At 32.5% G+C, this 13,861-nt stretch overlaps 1 protein-coding gene across 2 annotated transcripts; it reads left to right on the top strand.

The window, feature by feature from the left end:
* Positions 1-4,925: 4,925 nt before the first annotated feature.
* Positions 4,926-13,182, top strand: LOC130804475 (guanine nucleotide-binding protein subunit gamma 2). 2 transcript variants are annotated; one of them, XM_057668919.1, is made up of 5 exons: positions 4,926-5,044; positions 5,240-5,338; positions 12,322-12,377; positions 12,664-12,708; positions 12,847-13,182. In XM_057668919.1, exons 2-5 carry the CDS (start codon positions 5,246-5,248, stop codon positions 12,929-12,931), a joined length of 279 nt encoding a protein of 92 aa, XP_057524902.1. In that variant the 5' UTR covers positions 4,926-5,044; positions 5,240-5,245; the 3' UTR covers positions 12,932-13,182. The 2 variants fall into 2 exon arrangements, with proteins under 2 accessions (XP_057524902.1, XP_057524910.1); XM_057668927.1 differs by having other exon boundaries at positions 12,325-12,377.
* The last annotated feature ends 679 nt before the right edge of the window (positions 13,183-13,861 follow it).

The raw sequence follows: 13,861 nt of genomic DNA on the forward strand, positions 1-13,861 counted from the left end.
GTATTTGAATAAACTAGATTATTTGCCAAATATCATCCATCTATTTATGCCCTTAATAATTAAATTTAACAAATGAACTATTTTGCAAAACAATCTCATTATAATTTATTAAATAAGTTGAATGCGGTGGAAACGGCGGTGTTTTTATAAATGAAGATGAGATTCAAGAGGGTGTGTTGTAAGTTATAGAAGTAGAGGGAGGGTGGTGTATTTCATTATATACTTCATCTATTACATAATACTTTTTTCTTTTTTCTTTTTTCTTTTTTCGTTCCATTATATTTACAATATTTGACTTTTTATACAATTTAATGCATTGTTTTGTTCATTTATATGTTAAATTATATACATTTAAAAATTACAAAAAATTAATATTTCTATTATTTATGCAATTTAAGACGGGCTGTAACAATTATGAATAAGAATAAAAAAAATTATAAGAATAATACCTAAAATGAACCTTTTGCCCCTCAAGAATGATTATTGTTTATTGGAAACTTATTTCTCATTCTACGTCCATGAATAACTATTGTCCACATAGGATGTGTTAGGAGAAAATTTGTGTTTAGTTTTTTTTTATCAAACTGCCACCCGAGAACTTAGTTTAGTTTATATTTAAAATCAAATCACTTTCTCATATGAGGATTTGGTATATGTAATATTTTTTTTAAAAAATTAATTAAAAACAAACTGCCATATTAAATAGTGGTTTGGTAAGTATACATATTAATTTAGTATTATTACCAAACTGCCACATCAGATGACAGTTTACCTTTCATAAACAAAGTCGTCTTGAAAAATTTGGGAGCCCTATGCAAAATTTTTATTTTATGCCATATATATATATATATATATATATATATATATATATATATATATATATATATATATATATATATATATATATATATATATACATATATATATATATATATATATATATATATATATATATATACACTAAGTTAATCAAAAAAAGAAATATACTAAGTTTATTAATAAAATAGATATATATATATATATATATATATATATATATATATATATATATATATATATATATATATACACTAAGTTAATCATAAAAAGAAATATACTAAGTTTATTAATAAAATAGATATATATATATATATATATATATATATATATATATATATATATATATATATCTATTTTATTAATAAACTTAGTATATTTCTTTTTTTGATTAATTTTTTCATATACATGAGAAAGAGGAGGCTCTATGCAGTCGATCATCTCGCACACCCTCAAAGACCCCCTCTGTTCATAAATATTTATTGTACACTTAAAGATTTGTATTAACAAAAAAAAAATGGGCTAGACCAAACCGCTATATCAAAAAATCAGCCAAATTCAAACCGATACAAAAATGCTATCTCATATAGGGCATGTTTGGTTGGCTCTTTTTTAATGGTATGGAATGGTATCACAACCATTCCAATGTTTGGTTAGGCATTTTTACATTGGGATGTCATACCCTCTGGATTCTCATCCCATTCCAATCCTCTAGAATCCCATACCCTCCTACCCCCTCAAGTTTCAAACTCCATTCCAGGATATTCAAACCCTAATTCACTCTTATTTCCCTCTTCCTTCAATCTCAGATTTTCCCTCTCTCTCCTTCAATCTCAGATTTTCGGTCATCCGCCTCCGCCTCCTTCAATCTCCGATCATCCACCAGAAATTTTCGGTCAGACCATCCCCCTCACCCATCTACTGCCACCACCGCCATATTCGATCATCCACCATATTTCCTGGTTCCTTCAAACTCCATTTCACTCTTTATTTCCCTCTTCCTTCAATCTCAGATTTTCCCTCTCTCTCCTTCAATCTCAGATTTTCGGTCATCCGCCTCCGCCTTCTTCAATCTCCGATCATCCACCAGAAATTTTCGGTCAGACCATCCCCCTCACCCATCTACTGCTACCACCGCCATATTCCGATCATCCACCATATTTCCTGCTTCCTTCGAACTCCATTTTCTTTTCGCTGCCAACGTTCTCTCCTTTGGGCTCAACGGAATCCGGCCAGTCCCTGCCGTTTTCTTTCTTACCTTCTCTCTCCTTTCGTTGCCAAACGACCATCAGGTTTTTTTTTCTTTCAATTTTCGTCCAATATAATTGTAGATTTATCAATTTTGTTATCTTTTGATTGCTTTGTAAATTGTTATATATGTCGATTGTGATCCCACAAAATCTTGATTGTGATCCAGCTCCCTCAATGTCAAGGTATAGAATGTCAACTCTACCCACACCTACAAATTTCAGCAATAGCTTCACTAATTAATTAGACAAACTAAGCATAACACCACTTCAACTAGATCAAATGTGACTAGTATAGGCCAGCTTTTGCTTTCATATGTCAAGCCATAAAACAGGAAAATTTATCCTGCAATGCTATTGGAATTTGGAAAGGACGTCATGACATTCAATATTCCAATGTCGTAAAGTGGGGGTTGGATGCACGTAATTGTAGATTTATCAATTTTGTTATCTTTTGATTGCTTTGTAAATTGTTATATATGTCGATATATATGTTTTTCTGATTTTTAACAAGATCTCATGGAGATTGCTGTTGGATATATTTGATTGCTAGATTGTTATTTTTCAAGAATAATTTTACTGTATATATGGCATTATAGATAAGATATTGGAAGCAAAATGATAGAATATATATATGGTAATATATATTTTTTTTCTATTTATTAATATGATGATGCATGTATACATTCACAGAAATGATTCCATCTCAATTAGCCATAGTAAGAAGAAGGAAGAAGAGACAAATTGAATTACTACTACTTTTCATGGTTTTTAACAATGTCGTCACAATCATGTACTTGGTGATGTGTATGATGGGTGTAATTGTTTATGAAATTGAACGACCACGTTATAGCAAAAGTGAGAAGAAACACCTTAGACAAAAGCACTTGGATGCAATAATCAAGGATAGTGATATAGTCTGCAAAAGTGAACTTCGTGTGAATAGAAGAACCTTTTATGTCCTTTGTGAGATGGTCAGAGATGTCGGTGGTTTAAATGGCACTCGATATATGTTTTTGGAGGAAATTGTAGCTATGTTCTTGTACACTTTGGCACATCATTTGAAAAATAGGACAATTAGAAGTCATTTCTTTCGAAGTGGAGAAAGTGTTAGTAGAAACTTCCACCGATGTCTTCTTGCCGTCTTAAAACTACATACTCACTTGCTAAAAAAGCCGACACCTATAACAGAAGATTGTGAAGTGGATAGATGGAAATGTTTTAAGGTAATAACATAATTTCATCTATATTATTTAAAAATCAAATGGTTTAAGGATAAGCATAATGTGCTAACTGAAATGTTTCGCACTTCTGGTTTTTCTTGGGATAATGAAAAGAATATGATTGTTTGTGAAAGACAATCTTATGAAGAATTTTGTAAGGTACACAAATACTTTGACTTGTTTAATATTTGTTAGAAATTATAACATATTTTAAATGACGTATCTTTTTTTTTTATTCAATTCTTGTTTAATTTCAGCAACACAGAAATGCTCAAGGATTATGGAATGTTCCTTTTCCATTTTATGATCAACTGTCAGTTATCTTTGGTGCCGATCGAGCTACTGGAGTGCAATCTGAGACTTTTGTCGAAGCTGTTGACAATCAAGAGAAAGAGACCATTGAACTAGATAAGGGTGGTAGTGATGAAGATGATGAATTTGATGATAATGAGTTCGTCAACCAATCAAAGCAATCAACTCCAAGTGAACCTTCTTCAAAGAAAGCCAAAAAAGAAAAGGCTCCAAATGAACAAGGAAGGAAAAGGAAGAAGCCGGAGGTTGTGGACTTAACTTCTTCTTTTAACAATATGTCTTCTAGCTTTTCAAATCATATGAATGAGATGAACAAGCACATGTCTACCATTGCAAGTGCCTTCTCTACTACACAACTACATGAGCAAGCTATCATGGCTCGTGAAGAAGTTGAGGAAAAAAAAAAAATTTGGTTAGTGAATTGCTTCGCATAGAAGGATTGACAAGATTTGAAGTAATGGAAGCTTCCAAGAGGTTGGCCTCCAATCCAAGTGAACTCTCACTCTTTTACCAATGCCCGGATGATGAGTGGAAGAAAGAGTTTATAATCAACCTCATTCATCCTAACTTGGGCAAGTGATGTAATGAAAATGCTTAACTTATAAATTATTTATACTTTGTGTTTGGTTGTCAAAAACATATATTGGAATCTTTTTGTGTGGAGATGTATTGACACCATTTGAGTGAAAATGTATTGAACTAGTACTTTTTAATTAGTGGTAATTATCTATTTGCAACATAATATGTGTGTATGTATTTGTGTGTTTAATAAATGTATGTATGTATGTATATATATATAAACGGGACAGAGATTCCATTCCATAATTGAACCAAACAGTGTGAATGGATTGAATATCTATTACAGGATTGAACCAAACAGTTTTAGTCTGGTATGGGGTTCTGAATCTATACCATCCTGGTATGAGGTTCCATACCATTCCAATCCTGTTCACTGAACCAAACGGACCCATAGTGATTTGGTTTTTCAGACTTTTAAAAATTATATCCTACATAGACATTATCATCTGAAATAAGTTTTCCATAAATAATAGTAAAGGTAAAGAACAATTTCAATATCCCGTATAAGGCAGACCGAATGAGAGTTTTTTTTTTCCTTGAAAGATGCGGACAAATTATAACTGTTCCCCGTAAATACAAATAAACTAGATTAGATTCCCAAATTGCAACATTGAGGGCAAAGACTCACCTAAAAAAATATTTATTATAAGAATACTAATTACTAATTAATAATTACTATTACTATCACTAATAATTAAAAAAAAAAAGAAATATAAAGGACTGCTAACAGTAAAGTTTAGTTGAAAAGGCTATTGTCTCCTCTTGTCTCTTCCCTAGTCGTTTTGTGTCTTTCTAACCTCTAGCAAGTGCTTCCTTCCTTCTGCGTATCTTTCCGGCGGCGATCGCCATTGATAGGAGCTTCACCAGGTACATATTTCTTGTTAGCATCTGTTGTTTCCTTATTCTTGCTTTATCTATATATTTTCCACCGTCGTTTCCTCCTCTGTCGCGATTTTGATCTCCGGCCTTCTTACGAGCTTCATGGAAATTGATCCAGAATGTGTGATATACGTTAAAATTGATCTGTTCAAAAAATTTGATGAATTTCGGTTATGAATGCAGTGAGACATGAGTCAGCCAACGCAATCAATTGATACAAGAGGGAAGCATAGAATTTTAGCCGAATTAAAGAGGCTTGAACAAGAAACTAGATTTGTTGAGGTATTTTTTAATTTTTTAATTTTAATCCGTTTTTTATATCCCTATTTAGATCTTCTATGTTTTTGTGCACAATTTTTAGACCAAGATTTTTTTACTTAATTCATTGTTGATTGTATGGCATTTGGTATTTTAGTTGATGATGTGTTAATTGGAATTTTAGGTGTTTATATCTCTCCCAAAGTGAAGGCTGAATTTTGTCATATTTTTTCTAATTAGGACATTACTGAATGTGAATGTGTGTGAAAAGACGCTTTACTTATTCACGAGACAAAATCTTGCTTGTATGGAGGATTTTGCACTGACTCTGAATTACTCACATTCTCACCGCCCCACCGGCGAGGAAAACTGAGGTTTTAGATTTTTAACAACATTTTGTTTGATTTTTGATTAAATGAACTATGGTAAAGCACTAAAGCACTAAAGTGATTGTGGTAATTCTGTCTTGAAGGAGATTCCCTTTAGCTTCGATATTAGTATTTCATCTAATAGAAGTATATGTTACCTTTCTTCTTGAGATTTCGCTTGTTATGCTAACTTGAGAGTATTAAGGGGGTCTTTTTGATCTGGAATAGGTGAGAATACGAGGGATCATCTTGTGCATAGTGCAAAATTTCGGCCCGTCAAACTAGTGAGACCATGTTATAGTCGGCCGTATCGCTACCACAGTGTAAAGGTTTTTGAGGTCATTGAGGTCTGGCAATTGCAAAACTATCTACATAGACCGCGAAAGTGTTTTTGCGATCATTACTCCAACAACTAGCTAATCTAATATTTTTTGCTATGATCTTTGGGATAAATAATATGATTTTCTACCACGGAAGGTGAAGAGATCAATGGTTGAAATTAAATTTTTGTTGGTTGAGTGTTTGGTGATTTCTTCTTGAATCTTATTTCTTTTGGCATCTTATGGACTTCAATCGAACTGCTCGGATGCACATGCTAGTATATACTACTTTTGTTTCATTATTTGGAAATTTGTTTTTTATACCTCTTTGTTAAGTTTTTCATGGTCAAGGATGAAGTATGTGGTTTTAGGATCAATACATCATCTATTATCCATTCAATTCTGCCATCCCTTCAAATGACCATATTCCTTAATTTATGATTTTTTTATTGGAGGAGTTAGTTTTTGTTAAATGAATTTGATCTCTTTATAATGATGTATCACTAGGATTAGGATTTGGGTGTACTCCCTTTGTCTAACCGGTGCTTCTTATTTGATGTTTTGGGGTTGAAGAATCTAAAGCATTTGGTTATGGTATTCATTTCCTTGTATCAATGCTTAAAATATCATCTAGGTATAGGCAATTACAATTTTCTTCACACTCCTTTTATATGTGGATATTCAAATTTGTTTGTTATTGAGCCGTTTTCGGATGCATTCAACATTAATGATAAGTATCACCCATCTTTGTATCTTTCGGCTTGATACTCAGAAATGAACTAACTAGCTTACTTTTGTGGAATATGTGTTGTGATCTTTCATTGATTTACGATCATCCATGAAACCATTTGTAGTTTCGATTTCTTATGTTTGAGAGGATAATGAAGGAAATCATTATGACATTTAGATTGCTTAGATCTATCAGGGTATTGTGAATGGAAAGACATGGACAAAAGTTTTTAATGTAGACGATCTATTTGGGAGTCATTCTAGGATAAACATCAAATGTTTTCTTATATTTTGTTTTTCATATTGGTAATACTCCTTCCGTTTCTTTTCAAATGTCCTATCTGCTTTTGGGTTACTATCTATCTATAACTCTTAGTTTTTATTTTATTCTTAATCCATGATCTTGTTTGATTCGTCTCAACATAAGGTTTATTAATATCTAATTTTTATAATTTTAATTATACACAATTATCGTTATTAAGTATTAAATTAGTGCATTGACAAACGTGCAAAAAGCAAATGGGACATTTGAAATGAAACATAGGTGTAAGTCGTTCAAATCAAATTGAACTTACAAAGTACAAGGCTTATTCAAACGAAATATTCCATGGTGTAAGTTGTTTGCAGATGAGTATGTATTAGTGAACGAAATTAGAATGAGGTCGATGTTATGCTAGATATGTGAATGTAGGCATTAGAATTGAAAACGTTCAAATAAAATTGAACTAACAAAGTATAAGGAATGTTGTTTTGACATTGAGGAACATAAGGTATTATAAAGTTAAATATGAATGAACTTTTAAGCGAGTTTTTCATGTACCTTGACCAAATTTTTAACAAGAAAGCCAATACTCAAATCAATGCTGATGAATCAAATGGAGACTGTGACAATAATGTCATACGATTGAGTTTTTCTACTAAGGTTAAAGGGAAAATTATACTATAAAGTGTTGGTGTAACACCTGAATTTCCTCCCGTCCTTTACGGTTTTGGTTTAGGGGTCGGAAATTCAGGGAGTTGGGCTTTCATTTAGATCATTTTAGGAAGGAAGGTTTTGCTAAAATGTGTAAATTTAGATAAATGGATGCATATATCTATAAAGGATAGAATACAAAATGAAGACATAAGAAAAGGTCTTAGAGTCTTAGGTATTGAAGATAAAACGAGAAAAATTGTTCATGTTGGTTTGATCATGAGCAAAACTAATCGAAAAGGCATAAGTTAGGAATGTTGAAGTTTGGAACTTTAAGGAGTTTAGAAGAGGTAGGGGTAAGTCGAAAATGACGAGGAGAACACGATTGAAGAATAACATGCATAATTGGGATATATTGGAGCATATGATAATAGATATAAATGAATGGATGAGAAGGGTACATGCTGAAATTGATTTTTTTAGCTGAGTCAATTAGTATTAGATAAGGCCAAATGAAGTATAATCTTTTTTAGCGATGATTTCTCATATTGATTTGTTTGGTTCATGTAGATAACTTGCATATGATATAAATATAAATGAATCTATGAGAAGAATACATGCAAATGATCATTGAAATTGGTTTTTTTAGTTAAGTAAATTAGTATTAGATAAGGCCAAATAAATTATAATCTTTTTTAGCGACAATTTCTCACATTGATTTGTTTAGTTCATGTAGATAACTTCCTGTTATCGGGATTAATACTTTGACATTGTTATTTTTGTTCTCTTAAGTTTATGGGTGGTAGCTATTTGATTATTCAACGATCATCGACAAGTGCTTTACTCATGCATGTTCCCAAACCCCATACGTGTGTAGATTGCATACATTCACATTCCAAGTACTTAAACCTAGTGAGGAATACTCTTAAAGATTTATCCTTTGGAGGTTAAATGTGTTGCTCTATGAAGCCATCAAATGGGTCTTTATATTTGTCTTCTTCTTCGTCATCTCATTTGGGTATTAGGATCAAGGGGTCAAGCTTCATTTAATTTTCCACTGCGCTTTCAAAATTCCTTGTTTAAGAGGTGAAACTTTTATCCAATCACCTAGGTCTTCATCTTCCACTTTATGGGTGTACATGTTGTCATGGACCCCCATACTAGCTGGGGTAATATACTAATCCCTTTTGAGCATTCCAACCATTCCTAGAAGCTATAAACTCAACATCAATCATTGAACATAGTTGTCTTGGCAGAGAACTTTAGTGGATGTTAGGGTCTTACTCATTGCTTTCCAAAAACTTATTATCACTGACTAAAGTGACTCTCTAAGTCCTATATGTACCGATTTTTGAAGAGTAAGGGCCACTAGTATGCTTGGTCTTTGGTTGCTATCTCAGTGCCATTACTCATCAATAGAATGCACAAGCAAGTCTTGTCGAACAAATGAATTTAAGGTCACAACTGAGTCACCAACTCAAATTGGATGGTCTGAACACACTTCAATAATGCACGATAAATCTAAGTGAAATGACCAATTTCATGAACAATAACCAACTAGAATCAACAATATCCACTACAAGAACAATTAATCATGGAATTTAGGCAAGTGAAATCACTGAGTGAAATTAGAATGACACGTTTTTTTCTTTTAAGAGCTTTTTTGCAAGCCTTTATCCCAATTTAGCTTCTTGTTTAAAGAACTGATTTTTTTTTTTGGAATTTTGAGATGCTAGGGTTTGATGAGTCTAGGTAAATTTGGTTGAACATGGTCAAATCCATAGTTAAAGAATTAAAGTGGATCAGGATTGGTGAGTTGAAGATATTCAACTTTATTTTGATGGTTGATGAGAGAATTCTCAATGATCTTGGGTTTGAGTATGATTAAGTTTAAGATTAGGGCCCATTTGATGGCTTCCTAGAGCAAACTTTTGAATGACCTTAACTGTCACACTATTCCTCAGAAAGACAAATCTTGAAATTAATCTACCTTTTTGTTAAGTGCTACGTAACATGTGACGTATACAATCTTTGAATGCTCCGAGTGGAGTTGGCACATATGCTTGAGAATGACACAAAGTGACTTTGCCTCTTTGGTTGTTGAATCTAAACAGAACAACTACTCCTGTTTCAACTTTGCTGGACAATTGATTGATGAAATAATAGTTCTTAAAAATAGTAACAAGAAAGGAGAGAAAATGCAAATGAGCAATAATTGCAACTCTTGCACAAAATCATTTAAAATTGACCCTAGTAACCTTGTGTGATGTTGACCTTGATCTCCCTCAACTACAAACAATTTGACTAGTTTAAGCCTTCGGGAGCCGATATATTTACATAGTAGTTGAGCACCACTATTGCTAAATGTCCCATATTTGACATGTTTCATTCTTTGTGCTTGTAGATAATCCTTTTATGGTGCAAATTGCAAAGGCTATTGCACCAACGAGGGTGTACTAGCAAGCCAAATATGAAAATGCCTTGAAATTGCCTTCAGCAATATATGGAGGAAGGCTCCTGCTATGATTGTGTTTTACTTTCAAGATCTTCAAAATCAACTTTGTTTTATTGAAGTGAATTAGAAGCAAACACATTCTGTTGCTAGACAGTTTTTAGCAACCATGTAGACCTAACCGACGTTATTTAATTATAATTGGCCATACCATCCATCACAATTGGGGCTAAAACCTGAATGGCATAATTAATAAGAAACTTTTCCATGTTTTCTCAAAGGCCACAAGACGATAGATTCTTAGGTGAAAAGAAGATATGACTCAAACATCCCTCCATTTTATGGAAGAGTCTAACTTTGGGCAGGCCATAATTAATTTTATTAGTATTAATTTAAAGTCTTTCATAGTTAAAATAAACAAATAGAAAAAGCTACATGTTTTGCAGTGTGAACTGTGAAGGTAATAACATTTGAAGTTATATTCTTAATCAAATGTAATCTGGTTATATGTATATATGATATTATACAATTACATAATAGGAATCCAAAATTTTGACAAATGTACAATAGACAACAAAATGAATACTCAAATCTTTGAATTTTAAGATAACATAATACTTCCTCTGTTCCACAATACTTGCTACACTTTTCTTTTTTAACCGTTTCACATTACCCTTAGTTTTCTTTTATTTATTATCTCATCTCTAAGGTTATCTCTTTTCTTTTTTCCTTGTACACAGGGCCAAATGTAGCTAGAAATACATAACAGAGTAAGTATGTCTAAATAATAGCCATTAGTCTCCAACTTGTATTGCTTCTTCTTTGAATAGGTTGCTAATAAGTACTAGTTAGTAAGGAGGTTGGCGAGTGTAGTAGAATTTTCTTGGGATTGAGATTTGGAATTAATAGTTGGAATTTCGGAAATTTGAAAAATTTATATATAGAAGATTGTAATAGAAGGATCTTTATTTGTGTCATAGATCATACATGAGAGCTCATTCTAAAGGCTAGTTCAGTAGGTGAGAGAGCTCGTGTGACCTATGAATCCCTCATCACTGAACTATTTCCATAACTTGCAATGGGCTCAAATCCATCACTTTAACCCTCTCATCCAGCCCAACATCCTTGTTGGTCACAATCACGTTGATTACGATTGGCTTACCGTAGGCCACCACTCCGCATGCTAGCTAGAACTCGTGTTGACTCTGATACCAATGTTATAGATTAATTGGGAAAGATCCTTCCAAAGACTAGTTTAGTAGCTGAGAGAGCCCATTTGATCAATAAACACCTCATCAGTAGCCTACACAACCAAAGTGGAACAATCACTATAGCTTGCAATGGGCTGAGATCCATTAAATTTGTTGAATTCAATCTTCTTTTTGACTGAATTATGTCTCTGAATACATGATTCAGAAAAGATGTTTCACCTATGAGTATTCCAAACTCCAGGAGAATTTAAGCAAATTTTCAAATATACAGAATGCTGCCTGGTCAATTTTTCACAATGACTGTTATTTAATCCAGCATAGCCGTAGCTCTTAGCACAATCACATAGAAATTTTATAGAATCAATGTGAACTTGCAGCTTAAGCACTGTCTTTGTCCTTGTACAATTTTTTTTTTCTTTACTGATAAATGATAGAATTTACTGCTCATTGTCTTCCAGTTCTTATCTTGGATGGATCCCAAAGATTCGTAGGTCTTTGGTATTGCAGTTATTGGATTTAAGTAAACTGTCTCATTAAAACCATGTGTACTTGTATTCAGAGCAGAAAATTGTTTTGGATTGGGATGATGTAATTTTGGTTGTTTTCCCTTTGGTTTTGGCTCTGTTTTTTTTCCTATTCTTTTGTTGCTCAGATCATCTGCTTACATATTTGGAAATGATTTACTCTTTAATCCTGGATTCCTAATTAGGTTGATTCACCCTCTCAATTTTTGCCTTGCTATGCCACAAATTAGCTGCTCCTCTCCATCTTAGTGTATTTCTCATCCTTCCTCAGCAACTATATCAGTTATGAATTCTCTTCAATCTTATGTGTTTGTGTGAAATGAATTATAAAAATACTCTAACACCTTTCTGTAGCATCCTGTCCTGAAAAAGCTCGATCTTGTGTACTTGTTGCATTCTATATTGTTGAGCATAGTGGAAATTTAAGTGATGAAATAAGGGTTTTTGTCATGATTAATGCTTAGCAATTTCAGTTCGCAATATTTGTAAGCAGGAAGAGCTTGAGCAGCTTGAAAAGACCGAGAACGCAGCAGCTGCATGCCAAGAGTAAGTGCCAAAGATCGAGTTGAGATGCATAATAGTACTCTTGCCTGTACTCACACTATTCTTAAATATGCTCGTTTGTATCTAGTTTTTCTCTAATGTTTTTGTAAAATTTTCCCCCACACCTTCGAATCTAGCTACATCTACGGCATAAGGTAGATTAGCCATTCTAAATGGAATATAAAATAGCAATTATTGTTCTCGAGTTGGAACCCATGAATTATGATGTTCGTTTTGTGCGAGGATATTGAATTTTCTCTGATTCATATACCGTCTCTTCATCTTTCAGGTTGCTGGGTAATGTAGAAACAAAACCAGATCCCCTTATTCCAGAGTAATACCTCACATTTGTAACAATTATGCATTCCTTAATTCCTTGATTACTCTTAAATTGTGGATTGATATCCAAATAAAGCTTACCTCTTGATAATTGTTTTCCCTCGTTGGGTTTCCCGTGATTCTTGTTTGATAGAACAATTGGACCTGTGAATCCATCGTGGGATCGTTGGTTTGAGGGACCCCAAGACTCAAAGGGCTGCAGTTGTTGGATATTCTGATGTTTGCTGCTGTCAAGACTCGGGTCTCGGGTGTTTGCATGAGATCTTCAATGTTCATTGTTCGGAAAGATATCCTGTGAAAATGCTGATTGTTGTACAGATTGATATATCTTCTTTTCCTTTTCTATGTAATTCAAAAATCTCTGCGTATTTGTAATACAAGCAGATGGAATTCTTTCTCTTTTAACATATTGTAATCAATTCTGATACCAAAAGTGACTATATCACAAAATCTTCTATTTTCAAGTGTCTCACTTTTCTTCAATTGCCATTATCTTTTTAATAAAAATCGTCTATGAACTCTGTCAATATTAAAATATTGTGTATCTTTATATTTAAACAGTAGAATCAAGTGATTTAAGTTGAAAATGATGTAATATTAATATTTTGATCTAGCTTGAATCTATACGATACTTAATGCAAACTATCTTATTCATTATTCTAACTTAATCACTTGAAGACATAGACGAAATAAAAATTTTAAGGAATAATATTTGATTTGTCAGCCAAAATAATTACAATACAATATAAAAGGAAGTTAATTTATATATTTTTAAACGAGAAAGTTTTATAATTTAAGAAAAGTCTATCAAATTATAGTAATAAAATATTAAATTTATAACTTATACCATAAAGATTTGAAACTATAAACATTAAGTTTCATTTCTACTACTTTAACCTTTAATGAAATACATGATTTTGTTACATTTAAAGTTGTCTTGGTAATCGGTTTGGTGTGAGCGGCAGTGTAAGTAATGTGAGCAATGCGTGAGAGAGAAATGAATTAATTGATTGCGCAATTTGATGATGAACTCAATTTAAGCAAGTTAAACATAAAACTATCAAATATATAGTGTAATATTAATGATGCGCAATTTGAAGATGAACTCAATTTAATAGTTAAATTTTTTAACACATCATTTTTTAACA

Source organism: Amaranthus tricolor, chromosome 2 (assembly GCF_026212465.1).
Source record: "Amaranthus tricolor cultivar Red isolate AtriRed21 chromosome 2, ASM2621246v1, whole genome shotgun sequence".
Classification (NCBI taxonomy): Eukaryota; Viridiplantae; Streptophyta; class Magnoliopsida; order Caryophyllales; family Amaranthaceae; genus Amaranthus; species Amaranthus tricolor.